The sequence below is a fragment of the Oncorhynchus mykiss genome, chromosome 20 (assembly GCF_057628025.1).
Source record: "Oncorhynchus mykiss isolate SJ-2025 chromosome 20, ASM5762802v1, whole genome shotgun sequence".
Taxonomy (NCBI): Eukaryota; Metazoa; Chordata; class Actinopteri; order Salmoniformes; family Salmonidae; genus Oncorhynchus; species Oncorhynchus mykiss.
In genome coordinates, this window is record NC_143041.1 from 15606770 (window position 1) to 15629735 (window position 22966).

The 22966-nt window shown below is 42.6% G+C and overlaps 1 protein-coding gene across 3 annotated transcripts; it reads left to right on the forward strand.

Annotated features, from left to right (window-relative positions):
* Positions 1–2388: 2388 nt before the first annotated feature.
* LOC110498940 (protein quaking-B) lies at positions 2389–19468 on the forward strand. 3 transcript variants are annotated; one of them, XM_036955736.2, is made up of 9 exons: positions 2389–3444; positions 3541–3709; positions 6398–6549; positions 8851–8967; positions 11696–11839; positions 14463–14550; positions 14970–15266; positions 15665–15739; positions 17671–19468. In XM_036955736.2, the coding sequence occupies exons 2-9, from the start codon at positions 3562–3564 to the stop codon at positions 17691–17693; spliced, it is 1044 nt and encodes a 347-aa protein (XP_036811631.1). In that variant the 5' UTR covers positions 2389–3444; positions 3541–3561; the 3' UTR covers positions 17694–19468. The 3 variants fall into 3 exon arrangements, 2 of the variants coding, with proteins under 2 accessions (XP_036811631.1, XP_090068449.1); XM_090212323.1 differs by lacking the exon at positions 17671–19468 and having other exon boundaries at positions 2855–3444; positions 15435–16817; XR_005037923.2 differs by having other exon boundaries at positions 2949–3709; positions 15435–15739.
* The last annotated feature ends 3498 nt before the right edge of the window (positions 19469–22966 follow it).

Here is a 22966-nt window from a genome sequence, read left to right on the forward strand (position 1 = left end):
GTCTACTCCCTTCACTCACTAAGATATTGGAGGCTATTGTGAGTAGACAGATATGACAGCACATGGACAAGAATGATCTGACCACAGCCAATCAGCATGCTTATCGCAAAAACCATTCCTCTACCATTGCATTGGTTGACATGACTGATGAGTTGCTCAATAGTATGGATTATGGCAGGTTTGTGGGCGTACTATTTTTAGATTTCAGTGCAGCAGTTGATTTAGTAGATTATTAAATCATTTGACAAAATGACTGCATTATGGGTTTAAGGAGGCAGTATGGAATTGGGTACAGTCATATCTAACTGACAGGAAACCGTGCGCTTATATCAATGGCTCGTTTTCTTCCACTCATGCTTTAAACTGTGGAATACCACAGGGCAGCTACCTTGGGCCACTTCTTTACTTAATATATACTAATGACCTCCCTTATCCAAAACTCAAGCTACTATATTTGCAGATTATACTACAATTTATACAGCAAGACAAATCGGTTAAACAGGTATAGCAAGCTCTACAAGTAGATCTGGGAAATATCAGGGAGTGGGTTTGCCAGAACAAACTTGTTTTGAACGCCATGAAAACCAAGATTATGTTGGTCTATTCCACAAGGAAAAGGCCAGCACAACATGGGATGTGATTAAGCATGGAGGGAGTACAAATTGAGGAAGTGGCAGAAACCAAACTACTAGGAGTGCAGCTAGACAACTGCTTATCATGGTCGCCTCAAATAACTAATCTATGTAAAATGTTAAACTGCATGCATGATCAGAAGGATAGCTAAATATTTACCGGGAAAGATTCTTAAGCAAACAACCCAAGCATTAATTGAGAGTCAGGTGAACTACTGTTCTGTGGTCTGGGGAAATGCATTAGCATGTGAGATTAGACAGAACAAAGCAGCAAGGATTATTTTAAGGTGGAGATGTGATTATTTTGTTGTAGTCATGCAGAATGCTCTTGGGTGGTCATCAATCAACAAGTTCATTGTGAATTAAAATGTACACCATTTAAAACGGCCAAAACCCATTCACAACAGTATTCAGTTGGTAAGAGACATTTAATCAATACAAGGAATAGATTGTCCAACATTTACTGTATTTGTTATCTTGGCAGAAAAGAGAAATAGGCAAAATAACATTTCGATTCAGAGCAATAAAGAAATTGAACAATTTATCTGAGAAAACCAGAAACCATTCAATATATATATTCAAACAATACCTTAGAAGCATTTAAATATAATAAATTGGAAGGTTGTGCAGGACTTTGGTAGATGAAGGAACCAACATATATTTTCAGACTGTTAGAATATTTATCCGGTCAACATGTCAGTGTATTATGTCTGTTGTTTGTAACAGTGTGTTATATGTGAAAATGTGATTGTATTATAAATGAAAAGAGATCCCAATAAAATAAAATACAACTTAAAGAAGCCGCATTTTGCTGCCGCCTGCTGGTGTTTGTAGGTACTGTTCTTGTAGCACATGGGGATGTGAGAAACTTACTCCTCAGCCTTGAAGTGTCCCCACTTACACCAGCTTGCTTTTCCTGTGGTGCCGACTAGTAAGACACTTCAGGAGGGTGGGCATGTGTTCTGGCAAGGCAGAGGTGGGCTAAATCTGGAGTAAGTGGTACTCACTAAGCAAGTAGCTTGATGTCTTTTACAGTGGTGCCGTGACACGGATCTACAGTTGCGCTTAGCTTAACGCTGGGGTCGCAGTTGAGTACGTTTGAGGGGTGAATGGAGCACATGGGGATGTGTGAAACTTACTCCTCCGCCTAAAGTGTCCCCACTTGCGCCAGCGAATAGCCAGCTTTTCGTGTGACTCTTCAGAAGAGCGGTCATGTGTGCTAGCAAGACAGAGGTCCCAAGTTTGCACCAATATGGTCTTGCTAAGCAAGCAGCTTGAAGCCGTTTACTCTGCTCCCCTCTCTCATCCTGCCATTTTACAGCAGTTACATTGGGAAACACTAGATGGCACTCTCCTCTGGTATTTCCTTGGATTTTTGTCCTTTGTTCAGTGATGTCATAGTTTGACCTCTAACCCAAATCTCTGGGTTCAAATGCCTAACGTTCACTTCATCAAAGACACAGATACTACTGACAAAAAAAATTCTGAACTCTCTCTCTCTCTCGCTCTCTGCTGTGAGTATGTTTCAGTAGCTAGTCAGTGTCTTGTGTCCTGGTGAGAGGTGGTATTGTTTGGGCCATGAGAGGACAATGTCCTACCTCCGCTCTGAATACCCACCATACCAGGCTGGACCAACGCCATCATCCAATAACACACACATACACAGGCACACAAACATGTGCGCACACACACACACACACATTGTCCCCAACCCCATCAGACATATAAGACAGTCGTTGTCTTGAAGGTTAACTACACACGTCTGATTGTTAGCAGGAATGACATGCGGTGCCTGGTGGGTTGAGATGGGGGAGGAGAAGGGAAAGAAAGGGGGAAGAGAAATGGTGGGGTGAGATGGGAGCTCAATCTGAGATTACTATTCTTTCTCTGTGTGTGGTGTGTATGTGTGTGAGTTTGTGTCTTCTGATTAATATTCTGTCTGCTGCATATCTGTGTTGGAGTGTACAGAGGAATGACAGTGTGAGACAGCTGTGGTGGATAAAGACTAGAGTCAGAACAGCTAGTCTACAGAGTCAGAACACACACACACACACACACACACACACACACACACACACACACACACACACACACGGTCGTGTAAATTACAAGGCATTATTATCCAAAGTATACATTAATTTAGCATTTTATACAAAGAAAGTGTGTGTGTGTGTGTGACAGAGAGACAAAGAAATAAAAAAGACAGAGACCACCTGCATGCCACACACTTTCAGAGATCCCAAGTGACAGACAGCAACTGAAGGTAGAACAGGTGTGCATAACTCTGAGTGCAACTGGACAAATAGCATTGTTGACATTGTCATCTAGAACAGTTCATCCTCTAAGTGTGTATGTGAGTGTGTGCGTGTGTGAGGAGAGAAAGAGAGGGGAGACATCATGCCCTCTCACCTGAATCGAATCTTCGGGGACACACAGCGCGCTCTGGGTCCACCCACTACCCCATTTCGGTCTCTCTCTCCCACTCCCTCTTTCAGTGTGATGTTTGGTCATATGACAGGGTCTGAATACCGACACACACCGGACATGAGCGAGTAGGAGTGAAGGGGAGAAAACAAGTGAACCGACCCTGAGAGAGCGTGAAAAGGCACTAGGGCACTTCTATCTGACTGTGAAACGGTGAAGAAGAGAACTCGCTTAAAGAAACAGCGGACACGAGTTTCACCAACTAACTTTTGCGAGTATAGGCCTAATCAACTGAGCGGAGTTTTAAAAAACTATTTCCAAGCCTCTCTCGTTATTTCTTTCCCATATTTTTAGCGCATGACCCCGGGACTGCAGAATACTCAGAGCGGTAAGTGACAAACTCATCACAAAATCGGAGGCTGGGGTTCGAGGCAGCATTTTGGACATCACTTTTATTGCAGAGCGTCGCGCCTTGATTTTATAGACTTGAGTTGTGAGAGTGACCATGGTCGGGGAGATGAGTGAGCAGGTCCGGGAAAGACCAAGGCCCAGCCCGGACTACCTGATGCAGTTGATGACGGACCGGAAGGTGATGAGCTCTCTGCCCAACTTCACTGGCATCTTCACACACCTGGAGCGGCTCCTAGAAGAAGGTAAGTGTGTAGGCTCAATACATATTTTTAGATTTACAAAAGACATGGTAGCTTAGGTATAAAGTTAGTTGGTGGATATCTCAATTATATTGCATGGTATAGGCTACACTGTAAAAATATATATATATATATATTATGTAACTAGTTCTACAGCCTTTTTTTGTTTACTCAACTTTTCGATCCAAGTGTTACCTGAACTAAAAACAAAATATTGGCCCAAATTTAGCTCCAACTTGATTCAACATATGCAAAAAAGTATGTCAATTTAAAATGATGTGTTTGCTCAGCTCGTCTCATATGTTCATTCAACTACAAGTTATTATTTGGGCATCAAAACTAAAAAAGGCTATGCAAGATTTTAAGGTTGGGGGGTTCGCCGACCACCCCAGACAAGCTCACTCTCCCTCCCTGTTTCATTACATATTTATAATTCTATAAAATATATGCAACAAATTTTCCACTAACAGGTTTCTGTGCCAATGCACCACACGACCAACCACACAACCAAATCGAAGCATACCAACTTTGGGCACTTCAATATCATGGTTTGTGTTAACACCACAATAAATAGACTGTGTCAAGCTCAACAAACGTTAGATAGTTTGGGTGTATGTATTGATATGTCGGCTACGTGTGTCATTTTTAAATGGATGTACATGTAGTTCTGTCCTTGAGCTGTTCTTGTCTATTAATGTTCTGTATTATGTCATGTTTTGTGTGGACCCCAGGAAGAGTAGCTGCTGCTTTCGCAACAGCTAATGGAAATCCTAATAAAATACCAAAATTACATCCCTCCCTAACTTGTAGGCTTACCCAGTATAGAAGGCTTGGTTTGACAACCTCTGAATATCATTAAACTTTTTGGTGTTTTGGAACAGATCTCTTTCCATTCATCAATTGGCCCGCTGCACAGTTTTGATTGATTTACTTTATTTGTCAGTAAAAAAAAGTGTGTGTGTATATATATATATATATATCCACAATAAAGGGACTTATTTCCATTGCGGTCCCTTTAAAAAAAGAAACATAAATACACATACGATTGCATAGATACAGTCACATTACAGAGATGGAAATGTTTGAGAGGGTGTTTAATTAAGTCCAATTCTTACAAGCCTGTTTGGCTGGTAGCTTATTCTTGAGATGTTTGGGGCTACTGGTGAACCATGATGTGCAGCATAATCAAAGTGACACTGGACTAGCGCACCAGCTAGGCTTCCATCCAATTGCCGACAGATTTTAATGTGAATATTCTACAATCTTCACAAAAACAATATGCCATTTCAGAGTTTCCTTTAGGAAAATGTGTCACTGGACAACTTGACAGGGAAGATTTAAACAAGATTTTTTTTTTTTTTTTTACAGTGTACGGTGAGATACACACACACACATGCTTGCGCACACACACGCAATAATACACACACCAGGCAGTGAGTGCTGTGAACAAATGGACAGTTGTTAGGCCGGTGACCTAATGTGCGAGGGGTGTGAATGTGGCACCCCATCCCGGGCCAGGCACGAGGTTCAGTACACGGCCAATGGGATAATATAATAAATAAAATATATAATAAAATAAAAGATTTGACTGGGGAGGGCGTGCAGAGACTGTATGTATTTCAACCCAAAGCCACACAGACTTAGTCAAGTTGAACGACATGCAGAGCCTGTAAACTGATAATGTGTATTTAAAAAATGTATTTAAACAGAAAATCCCATTGAGACTAAGGCCTCTTTTTCAAGGGAGCCTTGCACACAATCATACAAATTCACAATATTTACAATTTCAACACACACACCTGTTTGTGTGGTCGATTGATTCATTTATTGATTGTAGTATTTCAAGAGGAACACCACCGCAACAACCAAACACACCCCAAACAAGACAAACAACATGGAAACAAACAATAAGATGTTATGTGGAATTATCGATCAGGGTAACAATGGTCATGGTGTTGTTTTTGACAAAGGGAAAGCGGAGGGGGATTAAAAAATAGAGAAAAAAGGTAGTAAGAGAGAAGAGAGGAAGACAAGAGAGGGGGAGTTATTTGAGCTAGGATTTATCTCAACACTTCAACCTGCCATTACACTATCTAGAGCTGTCTGTATTTATAGACTGGACCATGGTCAAACATGCACATACTTTCACACTCATGCACGCACTGTCTATCTTTCTGTCCTACAGCCACATTATTCATATTGTGTCAGGTTTACTACTGTGGCTGTCTCATCCAAGACACATCATCCACCGTGTGTGTGTTGTGTGTGTGTGGTGTACGTGTAGTGTCAGGTGTCTGTGTAATAATCAGGTTTACATGTGAGGTCAGGTGTGTTATTAGAGGCTTAAAGCTGTTGTGATTATAGGTTTACATAATTAACTGTACCATTTATTATTACTATGGTCACACTTAGTTATCACTCTGCTTCCGTCAGGTCATGGTTATTTCACAGGTTAGTCACTGTGTGTGTGTGTGTGTGTGTGTGTGTGTGTGTGTGTGTGTGTGTGTGTGTGTGTGAGTGACTATTATATGTTGTTAGTAATGCATCATGCAACAATATTGGAAGTCTGAGCCAGACAGCTTTAAACAAACACACACTATCTTTATTTTGTTATTGGGCCTAGTGTTCTAAAGGATATGTTTCTCTCTCTCTCTTCTCTCTTCTCTCTCTCTCTCTTTCTCCCTCCCTCAGAAATAGGTAGAGTGCGCAAGGACATGTATAACGACTCGATGAATGGAGGTGTGGCCGCCGAGGGGCGGAACTCTGAGGAGCTGCCTAATGGGATTGGTCCAGTGGCTCAGCTGCAGGAGAAGCTCTACGTGCCCGTCAAAGAGTACCCCGACGTGAGTGGACAAACCTTTTTTCGCCCTTTGTAGACTTTATTGTAGTGTCTATCCAGAGTGACAGAAAATGAATACCAAAATCAAACCCTTTCCATAACAACAGAAACTTCCAGCCCGTTGGAGGGTAAGGTAGAGCCATTGCCATGTTGATACTCCTGTCTGGTCCTTTCAGATTTGTTAACACAGATGGGGTAGCAATATAGGGGGAAGGGCTGCTTTCTAAGCTCCCAGCCCTTATAAAAGGGGGTTAGAATGTATGGCAGAGGACATCAGATAGAGGTGATGACAGAAGCTTCTCTTCATTCACATGATAAAATGGCAGTGTAACCCTGGATAATGTGCGTGCGCCCATGCACACACATACAGACAAACACACAGGCACATGCAGAAGCATGCACACAAACTCACACAAGACGATGGAACAGATGAGATCAGGGCTAAAAATACAGAATAGCTCCTCTCTCTAGTGTGTGTGTGTGTGTGTGTGTGCGCGTGTGTGCGTGTGCGTGCGGGTGTGTTAAAGTTCTTTAGGAATGAAGAGAATGCGTCGACACCCATATAGAAGTGGGAGGTCAGAGAAACAAAAACAGACAGACACAAGGGTGTGAAAGGTAGAGAGACAGAGGGAAAGACAAATGGAGAGAGAGATGGGAAAGAGGGTGAGAGCTAGAGGGGCAGCTGTCTTATTAATCTCTCAGCTCCAGTGACAGATAAGGTTAAAGTGTCCAGCCTCACCACCAGCCAACACACACAATGACCTATTCCTGACTCACTCTCTCTCTCGCACGCACGCACACACACACACACACACACACACACACACACACACACACACACACACACACACACACACACACACACACACACACACACACATATGCACAATAATAACAGAAATTAAATATTAACATGAAGATTGCATTATGCAAAAATATAAGAAATCCCTCTGCCGGTGCCATCCTGGGTTCAACAGACTGTTATTGCAGCAGCGCTCACTAAATCAGTTGTGGCCAGCTTTCCTCCTGGAGAGTGAATAGATGTGCAGGATTTTTCTCCAGCCCTCCTATAAATACATGTCACTATACCAAATTCTTTCGACAACTACATACTTTGGAGTGAGTCCGTTGTTTGTGATTTCATGGACAATAGACACTCCAAACTGACCAACAACACACACCACACACACACAGACACACACACACGTGTGTGCGTACAGGCTTCAGTTTATTTTTTCCGTGCTGGGAGAGTATTCCATTTAATGTCTTATTACTTAGCTAGTATGAACAAGTTACCAACCACGGCAAGGAGTATTACTTAGCTAGTATGAACAAGTTACCAACCACGGCCAGGAGTATTACTTAGCTAGTATGAACAAGTTACCAACCACGGCCAGGAGTATTACTTAGCTAGTATGAACAAGTTACCAACCACGGCCAGGAGTATTACTTAGCTAGTATGAACAAGTTACCAACCACGGCCAGGAGTATTACTTAGCTAGTATGAACAAGTTACCAACCACGGCCAGGAGTATTACTTAGCTAGTATGAACAAGTTACCAACCACGTTCAGGAGTATTACTTAGCTAGTATGAACAAGTTACCAACCACGGCCAGGAGTATTACTTAGCTAGTATGAACAAGTTACCAATCCCGGCCAGGAGTATTACTTAGCTAGTTGACCACAAGTTACCAACCACGGCCAGGAGTATTACTTAGCTAGTAGACTACAAGTTACCAACCACGGCCAGGAGTATTACTTAGCTAGTAGACTACAAGTTACCAACCACGACCAGGAGTATTACTTAGCTAGTAGACTACAAGTTACCAACCACGGCCAGGAGTATTACTTAGCTAGTAGACTACAAGTTACCAACCACGGCCAGGAGTATTATTTAGCTAGTAGACTACAAGTTACCAACCACTGCCAGGAGTATTACTTAGCTAGTAGACTACAAGTTACCAACCACGGCCAGGAGTATTATTTAGCTAGTAGACTACAAGTTACCAACCACTGCCAGGAGTATTACTTAGCTAGTAGACTACAAGTTACCAACCACTGCCAGGAGTATTACTTAGCTAGTAGACTACAAGTTACCAACCCTGGCCAGGAGTATTACTTAGCTAGAAGACTACAAGTTACCAACCACTGCCAGGAGTATTACTTAGCTAGTAGACTACAAGTTACCAACCACTGCCAGGAGTATTTCATGGCTAGCCGCCAACTCCTGGCCCTACATATTCTTAAAATATGTCTCTCTCTCTGTGTGTGTGTGTGTGTGTGTGTGGGTGTGGGTGTGTGTAGTTTAACTTTGTAGGTAGGATCCTGGGTCCGAGGGGTCTGACAGCCAAACAGCTGGAGGCTGAGACAGGCTGTAAGATCATGGTACGAGGGAAAGGATCCATGAGAGACAAAAAGAAGGTACGTGCCCACAATCACACGCTCACATCAATGATGTTAAGTCTGTGGCTGGGTAGGCACTGGCTATTATCAAAGCCAGATTTACTCACAAATAAACACGGATGAAGCCCAGCTTCACCACACAGTACAACAGATAGCTTAAACAACCAGATTGACATAGGCTACTAACCGAAATTGGCCGACAATTTTCAACAAATGTAAATACCAATGTAGCCAAGATACACAAGCGATAGCCTCCGATGGCGGCATATTTCATACCATCCGGCAAAATGACACGCTGCTCAACTCCGCTCAGCCATACACTGATGTAGCATCCACAGTTGCAGCTGATAGGTGGCACTTTTAAAGACTAGCTTATGGACACATTTCATCTGAATGGTTTGGAACGGAAACTCCAGCCTTTCACAATGGATTTACGCGCGCAAACACACAGACACATAATAATATTATTATGTGGAATATTATTACACACACACATGCACCGAGTATACAAAACACCTGCTCTTTCCATGACAGACTGACCAGGTGAATCCAGGTGAAAGATGTGATGTCACTTGTTAAATCCACTTCAGTCAGTGTAGGAAACAGCTTAAAGAAGGATTTTTACGCCTTGAGACAATTGAGACTTGGATTGTGTACAGTATGTGTGCCATTTAGAGGGTGAACGGGCAAGACAACTGATTGAAGTGCCTTTGAACGGGATATGGTAGTAGGTGCCAGGCTCACCGGTTTGTGTCAAGAACTGCAATGCTGCTGGGTTTTTCACGCTCAAAAGGTTCCCATGTGTTTCAAGAATGGTCCACCACCCAAAGGACATCCAGCCAACTTGACACAACTGTGGGAAGCATTGAAGTCAACATGGGCCAGCATCCCTGTGGAACGCTTTCAACACCTTGTAGAGTCAATGCCCCGATAAATTGAGGCTGTTCTGCGATCAAAATGGGGGTGCAACTCAATATTAGGAAGGTGTTCGGTATACTCAGTGTATAATAAATAAGGTTCTAATGAAATGTCCATATCTGAAATGAAATGACTGAAAAATGCAGTTCCAAACATCAAAAAAGTGTCCCATCAAAACGAAATTCTAGCTTGATAAATCAAATTGATGTTGTCTATTCTCATGTTCATTCAACAGTAGCCTAACCCGCAAATTGCAAAGGAAAAATGCATATTTTAAATGAAGTCCATTCGTCTGTCCTTCAGGATGAGCTTCTTGGTGGTCTAACACTTGTCTCTGAGCATCCACAACTTTCATTGAGGCGCTGATATGTGCACAGCAGAACCCCATGGCCATTATTTTATTCTGCAGATCACAAAAGAATGCATCAGTTTAGCTGAAAATCTCCACTTAGACCATCAGCAGAAAGCCGGTTGAAGCCTTTTGACAACCAGGTATCATATCCAGAGGCCATCAGCAGCGTGTCGTTGTCCCGATCTGATGATTTTCCGTCTCTTCCTTTGATGAAAGTCAAAAAGCGCAGGTGTTGGTCTCCCTCTCTGAATTATACAAAGTCTTCCTTGGAAATCCAACTTGACAATTGTTTGAGGTGCAGTATAGTGTCCATTTGTCATGTTGTTTTTGCTGGCTAGCTGTCTTTGTTCAGTTCAACGGATGCGAGCACAAAATAATGTAGACACCCAAATGTGCAGGGCTTACCCCAGGCATACCCACACAACAAGGGTAATCAACAGCGACTGGAGTCAGTAACGCGTTTGAATGGTTGGAAATGAAGGCATGCATACCCTGGTGCCTTTCCTGAGGTTTAGATTGTTTAGATTCTGAGAATAAAAACCACCAGAATCATTGAGAAAAAGCATTAGATAACAACAAAATGAATGACAATTTTCTTTTATATGATTTATTTGGCTTTCCATAACAGCTTTTTTTTAATGACATAATCATAGACCTACCCTGCCTTCTGCCCATCATTGGCTGACACACCACACATTTTAACAGACATTCTTATCCAAAGCGACTTACAGGAGCAATTAGGGTTAAGTGCATTGCTCAATTGCACATTGACCGATTTTGCACCGAGTCGGCTCAGGGATTTGAACCAGCAACCTATCAGTTACTAGTCCAACACTCTTAACCGCTCTTAAATACACACATAGTATGGTGTATTTATTTTGGCACTAGATTCTAAGTGGAGTGGAGTAGAGTTGAAAAGAGCTGGGTCCATCTGTTTCTCCGTCTGTTTCTCCACTGGTTTTGGTTCTTTGGTTCTGGCCAGTGCGTCAGACTTCCAGTGGAGTAGCTAACGACAGGTGGAGGATATCATCAGACATTCCATCTACCTCTCATGAGAATACACCCATCCCACACCTCAGACAGACAGACAGACAGACAGACAGACAGACAGACAGACAGACAGACAGACAGACAGACAGACAGACAGACAGACAGACAGACAGACAGACAGACAGACAGACAGACAGACAGACAGACAGAAAGAAAGAAAGAAAGAAAGAAAGAAAGAAAGAAAGAAAGAAAGAAAGAAAGAAAGAAAGAAAGAAAGAAAGAAAGAAAGAAAGAAAGAAAGAAAGAAAGAAAGAAAGAAAGAAAGAGGGGGGAAATGAGTCAAAAGAGGTATAAAGAGTGGGTAGACATTCTGACCTTCACGAGTGGGGATTATTCACTTGCAGTAAAATGGCTGCCGTGTTGTTACAGAACTAAAGTCAATGTGGACAGTCTTCAGGGAATATTATTGTTTTGAATGTGTATCAGGAGGAGCTGAACAGAGGGAAACCTAACTGGGAACACCTGAGTGAGGAACTCCATGTACTCATCACAGTGGAAGACACACACAACAGAGCTCAGATCAAACTACAAAGAGCCACCGTAGAGGTCAAGAAACTACTCGTACCAGCCGTGAGTACCGTGAGATTCATGCTTATGTGTGTGAGTGTGTGTTTGTGTGTGTGTATGTATATACAGTTGAAGTCGGAAGTTTACATACACTTAGGTTGGAGTCATTAAAACTATTTTTTTCAACCACTCCACAATTTTCTTGTTAACAAACTGTAGTTTTGGCAAGTCGGTTAGGACATCTACTTTGTGCAGAACACAAGTCATTTTTCCAACAATTGCTTACAGACAGATTATTTCACTTATAATTCCCTGTATCACATACACTAAGTTGACTGTGCCTTTAAACAGCTTGGAAAATTCCATAATATTATGTCATTGCTTTAAAAGCTTCTGATAAGCTAATTTACATAATTTGAGTCAATTGGAGGTGTACCTGTGGGTGTATTTCAAGGCCTATCTTCTTTGCTTGACATCATGGGAAAATCAAAATAAATCAGCCAAGACCTCAGAAAACAAATTGTAGACCACAAGTCTGGTTCATCCTTAGGACCACGCAGCCGTCATACCACTCAGGAAGGAGACGCATTCTGTCTAATAGAGATGAACGTACTTTGATGCGAAAAGTGCAAATCAATCCAAGAACAATAGCAAAGGACCTTGTGAAGATGCTGGAGGAAACAGGTACAAAAGTATCTATATCCACAGTAAAATGAGTCCTATATAGACATAACCTGAAAGGCTGCTCAGCAAGGAAGAAGCCACTCCTCCAAAACCGCCATAAAAAAGCCTACGGTTTGCAACTGCACATGGGAACAAAGATCGTACTTTTTGGAGAAATGTCTTCTGGTCTGATGAAACAAAAAAAGAACTGTTTGGCCATAATGACCATCGTTATGTTTGGAGGAAAAGGGTGAAGAACACCATCCCAACCATGAAGCACGGGGGTGGCAGCATCATGTTGTGGGGGTGCTTTGCTGCAGGAGGGGCTGGTGCACTTCACAAAATAGATGGCATCATGAGGCAGGAAAATTATGTGGATATATTGAAGCAACATCTCAAGACATCAGTCAGGAAGTTAAAGCTTGGTGGCAAATGGGTCTTCCAAATGGACAATGACCCCAAGCATACTTCCAAAGTTGTGGCAAAATGGCTTAAGGACAACAAAGTCAAGGTATTGTAGTGGCCATCACAAAGCCCTAACCTCAACCATATAGAAAATTTGTGGGCAGAACTTAAAAAGCGTGTGCGAGCAACGAGGCCTACAAACCTGACTCAGTTACACCAGCTCTGTCAGGAGGAATGGGCCAAAATTCCCCCAACATATTGTGGGAAGCTTGCGGAAGGCTATCCGAAACCAAATACTAATTGAGTGTATGTAAACTGGGAATATGTTGAAAGAAATAAAAGTTGAAATATATCATTCCCTCTACTACTGTTCTGACATTTCACATTCTTAAAATAAAGTGGTGATCCTAACTGACCTAAGACAGGGAATTTTTTACTAGGATTAAATGTCAGGAATTGTGAAACTGAGTTTAAATGTATTTGGCTAAGGTGTATGTAAACTTCTGTCTTCCACTGTATATTGTACACAGTATGTCCCACTGGGCAAAAACTGGTTGAATCAACGTTGTGTCCACTTCATCAAGCCCAAAAATCTATGTGGTGACGTTGAATCAGCGTGGAAAATGAATTGCATTTGCAAGAAGTAATCAACATAAGGTCATTCCGTATTTTTTTTTCACCCGCTTTAACCTAACCTGGTGAAATGTTTTGTTGATTTCACGTTGAATAGCTGACAACTCAACCAAATGTAAATTAAAACTAGACGTTGAACTGATGTCTGTGCTCAGTGGGATGTGTGTGTGTGCGTGTCTGTGTTTGTGTGTGTGTAATTCGCCAGGCAGCATCTATAAAGGCGTCTCCATGGTAATGCGTGTTGTGAAAGGAGGAGGGGATGAATGGAGAGACTGTTCACTCTTTCTCTTCACTCTATCACTCCTTTCACTCCTCTCTCACACTCAATTCATTCCCTCCTCCTCATTCTCTTTCTCTTTTCTCATTTCACCTCTTTCCATGCGTCCCTCAACAATTCTCACATTCTCTTAGCCACCTACCCAATGCCACCACACCACAGACAGAATATTGCTAAGAATGTTGCTCTCACTCCTGAATTCAACATTGAATAAAGTAGTTGTGAACTTTCACCCAAACTCTCAAATCGCACTGCATTGACTTACAGCAGGGAAATTCAAACTGGGGTCGGCGGAGGTACCGCAGGGGGTCGGCAAAAATATCTAAATGTGTTGGGAGTTACCTTTCTAGCTAATAGGCTATGTTAAAGTTAACTGTGGGTAGGGCAAAAATCATTTACAACTGTCTACCAAATATATTTTAAAATGTTGATTACTTCCCCTGGCAATTCTCATTCACCTGATTATAATATAAATATATATTTTGCCAATGTATACTAGTAACAGCACATAAAGTTAACCCAGAAGACCTGAGAGTGGGGGTGGGGATTAATGATATCTGTTAGTTTAACCTTGCTGGTCTAACTGTACAGCTTCAGGCCTACTCCACTCTCAATCTGTTCACCAGAGTGTAACGTAATCCAACCTTCAGCCAACTAGACGGATATTAAATGTCCTGTGTGTGTGTGTGTGTGCGGGCGTGTGTGTAGGCTGAAGGAGAGGACAGTCTAAAGAAGATGCAGTTGATGGAGCTGGCCATTCTCAATGGAACCTACAGAGACGCCAACATCAAGCAACGTAAGGATGACACCGCTACACACTTAGAAAAAAGAGTTTCAAAAGGGTTCTTCGGCTGTCCCCAAAGGAGAACCCTTTTTGGTTCCAGGTAGAACCCCCTGTGGAAAGGGTTCTACATGGAACCCAAAAGGGTTCTTTATGGAACCCAAAATGGTTCTACATGGAACCCAAAATGGTTCTACCTGGAACCAAAAATGGTTTTTCAAATGGTTCTCTTATGGGGACAGCCGAAGAATCCTTTTAGGTTCTAGATAGCATTTTTCCCCTAATAGTGTAGAAAGTGCCTGTCCTGAAACTGTTGTTGGGGCTTTTTGATGTTCTTGTTTCCAACTAGTAATGATTTCTATTTGTTTCTCTCTCTATCTCTGCGTGTGCGTGTTTACGTGTGTATGTGTGCGTGTGTGTGTGGGTGCGAGCAGCCACTATGGCTTTCTCCCTAGCCTCCTCTCAGCAGCCTCGGCTCATCTCCAGTCCCTCCCCTGTTATGCAGCAGGCTATGAGAAACCCCGCCCCTGTTCAGCAGCCCAATCTCATGCCTCACCTGATTCGTCAGATCCAGAGTCAGCAGGCCCTCATGCAAGGAGCCAATCAGCATGCAGGACTGATGCAGCAATCACCTGAATCAGGAGGATTCTTCTACGCTCCCTACGAATATTCCCCCTACACCCTAACCCCATCTATACTAGAATACCCCATGGACACTAGTGGAGTATTAGGTAAACACACACACACACACACACACACACACACACACACACACACACACACACACACACACACACACACACACACACACACACACACACACAGATATCAAGTTCATTTGGGAATGAGGGTTGTGTTGTTGTGTTGTAACCCGGTTGTATTTCTCTCTCTGTTTCCAGGTATGGCTTTCCAAACCAAAGGCTGAGAGATAAACTCCCTCCTACATATGGACCTCAGACACACACACACACACGCACACACACACACACACACACATACATACATACATACATACATACACCTATCTGGGATGGGCCTCTTGACTGTCTTCTTAATGAAACTGTTTGATGATGTCACTGTTAACCCCCTGTGTTTTGGTGTTTTGGTAATGTGGTTGCGTGGTGAGCAGGAGCGATGACGGCTAAGGTGCAACGCCACAATATGAGGGTCCATCCTTACCAAAGAGTAGTGAACACCGACAGAGGTCAGTTAGATCACTAGACAGTGTGATTGGGGATACGCATTTGTGAGTGATTGTGTGTGTGTGCGTGTGCGCCTGTGTGTGTGTGTGTGTGTGTGTGTGTTCATGTGTGTGTCTGTTAGTTGACCTGTGTGCCGCCTGCTAAGAGGGGTATGAGACCAGAATGTGAGGATGAAGGTCAAACAGTGAGCTGTGTGTTAAAGTCAAACAACAGTCTGTCACAGAGCAGAGAGAGGGTAGTGTTAGGAATGGACGAGTCCGTTCCAGGGGTGAATATTCCAGGGCGCTCATAGCCCCTCTGTCAGATAGAGGAAGGCATGTGAGGTTGTCCCCTGCTTTTAGATTGGACCGTTCCTCCATGTGACTGTGACCTTGTGACTCTCTTGATTTAGAGTTCTCTTCAAATACTATTTATCTCTCGCTCCCCCCACCTCTCTCTTTGCCGGTTGTTTCACAACTGTTCAACCTAAGAGACAAGCAGGGTCATCTCTTTTATACCGTCTTAAATTACACCATTCCTTTCATTTGGTCTTGTAAAAGTCAACACTGCTTTTTTGATCTCCTCTTTTATTTATTGATATGGTTTTCTAATGATTGTTTTGTATATTATGGATCAGAGACACACAGTACTTGAAGCTGAAGCAGCCTTCTTATAAGCAGTATCCATACGACCTTATACAGTACATGACCCTATACTACTGAAATCTGCATTCGGAGATATGGAGTGTAAAGTAAGGATTACTGGACCTTTGTGGGTTAGGGATGGGTTGACATTAGATATCATTTCGAAATTGACATTCCATTGTCATATCAATATGCTTGCCCTATTCTTTGGAGATTATTGTAGTTGTTGCTTATGTGCTTGGAAAATAGAATTTACTTGTGTGATTGTAAAAAAATGTATGAATATAATTTTAAGCTATGAGCAGGACATGTTGTTGCATTCTTGGGGATGTTTTCTTTAGAGTTTACACTACAGGCGCGAAGCTCTCGCTTGTATTTATTTTGCAAACGTAGAGAACCAATGTTTGATATTTAAAAAAAACAGACAAAAAAATAAAAAATAAATACATGTCTAAAAGTTATTATTATTATAAAATATCTGTAAAAAAATATATATGTTCTTAATTAATTCCTTCTAAAACCACATCTCTTAACATCTCATGGCTCTCGGTAACTGCAGGCCTCTCTGCTTCTCTAGCGGATTGCATCTCTAATGCTTAACAGCAGTCTGGAAACCATACCAGATCATTTTTAATCAATTAATTGGTCCTCATTGCATTTGGTCTTCTCTGTCAAGACACCATAACATACACCCTGACTGCTGCTAACCATTAAACTGTGTTTAAGCCACCCCTCAGGACCCACCAGCCGCTTCACATACCTGATCTATTCCGTCGAGGTATTGATTATTAGTTGACTAGATGATGTGAAACTACTGGTGGCCCCCATAGACTGGGTTGAGAAACACTGCGTTAGTCAGAACAGCTTTAGATGTCAGTGACATTCTCTCGCCCTGCCACGAAACCACACCTTATGCTGTCTCCATGGTTTCTCTGTCTGTAGTGCAGCTAGCCTCACTGTAGCAGTGCTCATACGTTCTACAAAGGGCACCTTTATAATGCCTTCATTAACAATACATAAGCATTCATAACTGCCTATGTCAGCAGTCGCTGGTTGGCATCTCAAATTGTGTCACTTACTGCATATGCCAGACCTTATGTCAACTTGCAGCTATTGACTTATAAATGCCTATGTAGTGTTTATGAAGGTGTTATGTATGTTCACACTGTGTGTGTGACTGCAGTAAATCTGACACCACTAGCTGACACTAATCTCTTTCTATCTTTTTCTATGTGTCTTTTTGTTTCCTTAATTTCTTTGTGTCTGTCCGTCTGTCTCCTAACCCCCCCCCCCCCCCCCCCCCTCCCCAGCTGCCACAGCGACTAACCCTTGACCTCTGTACCCACTGATGACCCGCCCATCTCCGCCTGTGGCTTGCTCGTTGCCATGCTCTGGACAACAGCCACGCCCCCCCCCCCAACCCCCCCAGGAGTCACCTCTGCCAAACCAACCAGAGACCAGCGCCATGGTAGTGACCCTTCAGGACCCAATCAGGACCCAGTCACCAGCCATGCCCACCCAAACACCACACTTTCAAGCCATGTGCTCCTTCTATAGGAACCACTACATCAAAACCACCCAATCACAACCCCCCCAACCAAACCTCAGCCATGCTCTCTGCACGGGTCAGATAACCAATCTCTCTATACCTTGCCCTGCATTGAGTGGAAGCTATAGTGTTATAATAATAAAATAATAATAACAGTTATATATGTATGATCATAACATATTCATGCCCACTAAGCTAGTCTGACTGTCCCTGTTCTCAAACCCTCAGCAGGGGTCTAGAGAAACCGGAAGCATCTCGTTTTTCGGGGTGGGGGGGGAGCAGAGAAGAGGCAAAGCCTACAAAAACGGATGCTTACGCTTTCTGCCGACCCACTAAGTGTTTTTTTTTTTTTTTCACGCCTGCTACGTTAGGTTACCATCACACAAAATGTTACTCCGATCTGGTTTAATATGTCACACCAGTTTCACACGACGTCCTCTCTAAGACTAGGCTTTTCCACCATGCCTGCCTTTCTACAGTGACCTGAGTCTATCTAACGGGTACAATCACACTCCCTCCAGGTGCTACAGAGTGAAGAGTCTCAACCATAGCGTTTGCTTTACCAATACAGTATTATATACATCTGGAGAACAAAGTGCCTTTATTTATTCCAATAGAGAGATATGTCACAGACCAGAGCAGCCTTTTTTATGATGGGTTTATATTCTCCATGAAACACGTCTCAACAAAAGTGAGAGAGATGTGGTGTATTATAAAGGAACCAACTCAATGTTGTGGTTTCCCATAAGCCCTACACATATGTCTTTTTGGATTTAGAATGAAGTGCCAAAACGGGTCAGTTTCTTCCGTTAGTATAGTAGGACCTCCTCAGAACAGTGTTAGTTTTGTGTGTTTTCTTTTCTTTTGGGGGGAAATGACGTGTATACTTGTGTGTCTGCCTGGAGAACACACCCTATTGTATAGTGTTGTGTTATTAGATATGTGCGTTACATACCTGAGCTCCTAACTCTCCTCTTGGCCAAGCGGTTGTTTTTACTCCACACAAACCATCTCATTCAAGACAAAACATCTGTTTATAATGTATTTTTATATGACATTTTTTTTGTATGTGAGAAATAACATTAAATGATGTTTTCTGGAAAGAACAGTATGCCTTACTATGGAGATTTATCGGATTCAGTTTAAGAGCAAACTTTGCCTCCAACCAACGTGCCATTCACCAAGTGTCCGGAGAGTTTTTCAAGTTCTGATATACTGGAAACCTTGAGGTATTCTGGAAAATTGTTGTCTAATCAAGTTCATCTCAGTGTTGCATACCTTCTGGGCCTTCTCTATGTCGAGAGTCGTTATTAACTGTAGTACTGTATATTAATCTACTCTTTGTATTAACTGACAAGTCCTGTACTGTTAACCTCTCTACTCATATCTGCCTCTGCCTTGGTTTCTTTAAAACATAAACTGTGTGAATCTGAGAATTAAAAAAGTGTGTTGTTGATGTTTAACTTTTTAAAAACTGGTAAACCAACAATAACTCTTTGTACTGAGAAACAAAAACATGATTAAACTGGTAGTTGTAAAAAAAAAAAAAAACTAACAAACTTTGTCGCTGTTTTCTCTGAAGCTTCTGAAGTTTCCAGTGAGCTTCCTTTCTGCATACTAATCTTAAACACTGCAGATACCTTTTGGAATGCACTTAAATTCTTTAGAAATACAATACACTAGACATACACTTGGTCCCCCTCCTCTCTGTCTCTCTCCAACTCCAACAGTCTGAAGCAAATCAATTGTACATCCTACCCGTACACACTCACTCATACCTACCCACACACAAAAACATGCACACACCTCTGCTGAGCGAATTATACTGGAGCACTGTGGCTCTCCCGAACCTACATTATCTCTCTCATTCAACGGTTAACTACAGGAATGTGTCATATTTTAACTTCTGTACACTCTCTCTCTCTGTCTTTCTCTCTCTTGCTATATACAATATATACAGTCTATGTGTATATATATATATATATATGACTGCACTGACAGAGCTACACCCAAGCACAAATACCATATATGGACTTAAAAAATACTGCTTTGACTGAGGGCTGTCAGTGAGTTGTTCACTATCTGCCCTCTCCTCACCCTTCCTGCTCCCCCTCAGGGGGTAGAGAGCTAATTGAGCCCCAGGCTTGGCTCTGGACCTGGAGCCTTTGCTCTGGATACTGACCCTGCAGCTGTAGGAGGAGAAATAGCGTGATCTGGCAACTCACTGAACTAGTGGGAGCCCGATCTGGCAACTCACTGAACTAGAGGGACCCTGATCTGGCAACCCAATGGACTAGAGGGTTACATTCCTATGGATGGAGTGTGGGCCAAATGAGAGAGATTGAGAATGAGTGAAAGAAAGAGGGAAAATAAGAAAGGCCAAGGAAGAGGAAAAAGAGTTTGTCTTTCTCCCTATCCCCTTTTCCTACTGGGTCATTCTCCCATTTGGGGGTTGAGGCAGAGGCACCTGTCAGAAACATCTAAAACTCTGTCTGTGTGTGCGCTCTTGATTTCTACCGATCCTGTTTTGTTTGTGGTTTTATGACATTTATCCCAGGATCTCTCAGACCATCGCCACACCATCTGGTAAACTACTCTCCTCTCTGTATAATCTAGCCAAGAGCCAATACTAGCCCATGGGGGGGCTAGTATTGAATAACACATTCCAAAAAAGACAGTCACAAAATAATTCATAAGAAACAAGGTTTTGAAGTGTTTGTCCTTTATCTAGGAGAAATAAGAAAGCTCAGGAAATATTTGTATATTTACACTACTTGTCCAAAAGCATTTGGACACCTGCTTGTTAAACATCTTATTCCAAAATCATGGCCATTGATATGGAGTTGGTCCCCCTTTGCTGCTATAACAGCCTCCACTCTTCTTGGAAGGCTTTCCACTAGATGCTGAAACATTGCTGCGGGGACTTGCTTCCAATCACCCACAAGAGCATTAGTGAGGTTGGGCACTGATGTTGGCCTATTAGGGCTGGCTCGCAGTCTGCGTTCCAATTCATCCCAAAGGTGTTTGATGGGGTTGAGGTCAGGGCTCTGTGCAGGCCAGTCAAGTTCTTCCACACCAATTTAGACAAACCATTTCTGTATCAACCTTGCTTTGTGCACAGGGGCATTGTCATACTGAAACAGGAAAGGGCCTTCCCCAAACTGTTGCAACAAAGTTGGAAGCATAGAATCATCTAGAATGTCATTGTATGCTGTAGCGTTAAGAATTCCCTTCACTGGAACTAAGGGGCCTAGCCTGAACCATGAAAAATAGCCCCAGACCATTATTACTCCTCCACCAAACTTTACAGTTGGCACTATGCATTGGGGCAGGTAGCATTCTCCTGGCATCCGCCAAACCCAGATTCGTCCATTGGACTGCCAGATGGTGAAACGTGATTCTTCACTCCAGAGAACAGGTTTCTACTGTTCAATGGCAGCGAGCTTTACACCACTCCAGTATGGAATTGCGTATGGTGATCTCAGCATTGTGGAACCCCATTTCATGAAGCTCCCCACGATCAGTTCTTGTGCTGACATTGCTTCCAGAGGCAGTTTGGAACTAGGTAGGACATACGATTTTTACGCGCTACGTGCTTTTTTGGGTAGGCTGAACTAATTTCATACTTCCATATTTTTTTTTTTACCAGTACTGGTTACATTCAGATGAGTCCCATGACACTTGTGGGGTTGTAGAGCACAATGGAGAACACCATCATGTTCATGAGAATCTCCCCTTTCCACAGTGAGGTCACATTAGTTTGTAGCCCAAACAGTTAGGACGCTACAAACAGAAGTTGGCACATCAACGGAACCGATTTCAGAGCAAAATGGAGACGACCATCGTGTTTGTGAGAGTCTCCCCTTTCCATAGAGTGGTCAATAGTTTTTAGGTCAAACCGTTCAGACACTACAGACCTTTTCGTGAGAAGACCGATTTTCGGGATGTCTCATGGACTGACAAACACATCTCTAGCTCTCACCTTTCACTGATGCGGAAGTGTTGGATTGAGACGACTCCAATGCAAAAAACGAGATATGTCTAGCTTAAACTGACACATTTTGATGGTGATTTTTTTATTATGTTACTTAGATTCACTCACCAGTGTCAATCGACACTAACGGGTTAAAGGACACAAAACCTTATTTTCTTGTTGCCGCGACTACAAGCACACACACCAGGGTCCTGTAGAGGCTCCTTTCTGTACTGGTTTAGTTCAGCTTTAGATCAGTTTAGAGAAATGAGAGAGGAAGGAATGATAAAGTTAGAAAGAGAGAGAGAGGGAGGGGGATCGAGCAACAAGTTTGCATGTGGGAGAGGGAGAGAGAGAGAAGAAGATAAAGATGAAGCTATTATTCTCACATACAGCATTTTTTGTTGTTGTGCACCCTCCTCCCTCCTGGTGATTGGCTGAGGGATAAACAAGCCTCTTGGCCGGACCATGTCTCTGTGTGTGTGTGTGTGTGTGTGTGTGTGTGTGTGTGTGTGTGTGTGTGTGTGTGTGTGTGTGTGTGTGTGTGTGTGTGTGTGTGTGTGTGTGTGTGTGTGCATGCTCATATGTGTGTGGGTGTGTGCATGTGTGCGTGAGACTGAATAGTGTATTGTAGGAGGCCAGTGGGTCCACCGGGCTCCCATACAGAGACAACAGTTACTCACAGACTGTGCCAGGCAGCTTGAATACACACACACACACACACACACAGCAACAATGACAATCTTCATCGTTCCACTTGTCCACTTGGACTCGGATGAATACACAATAACACAAGGCTGCTACAGTGACTGCATCTAAATAACTTTTGTTTATTGTGTTTTTTTTCTCACCACAATAAATTCATTCATAATTCCGCTGACCTGCGACAGATGGCTGTACTGTCTAGGCCTACATACACATTTGTGTATGTGTTTAACTATACTTAGATTAGAAGTCCCCACAAGAATAGTAAACAAACAAACATTTGACCAACTGGGGACATTTTGTTAGTCCCCACAAGGTCAAATGCTATTTCTAGGGTGATCAGGATTAAGGTTAGAATTGTGTTAGGATTCAAATTTGG

What these genes read in the sequence shown, in the direction of transcription:
- LOC110498940 (XM_036955736.2), top strand. Translation starts at nt 3,562, where the DNA reads ATGGTCGGGGAGATGAGTGAGCAGGTCCGGGAAAGACCAAGGCCCAGC. An exon ending in GGAGCGGCTCCTAGAAGAAG is followed by an intron (nt 3,710 to 6,397) that starts GTAAGTGTGTAG and finishes TCCCTCCCTCAG; the next exon opens with AAATAGGTAGAGTGCGCAAG. An exon ending in CCGTCAAAGAGTACCCCGAC is followed by an intron (nt 6,550 to 8,850) that starts GTGAGTGGACAA and finishes GGGTGTGTGTAG; the next exon opens with TTTAACTTTGTAGGTAGGAT.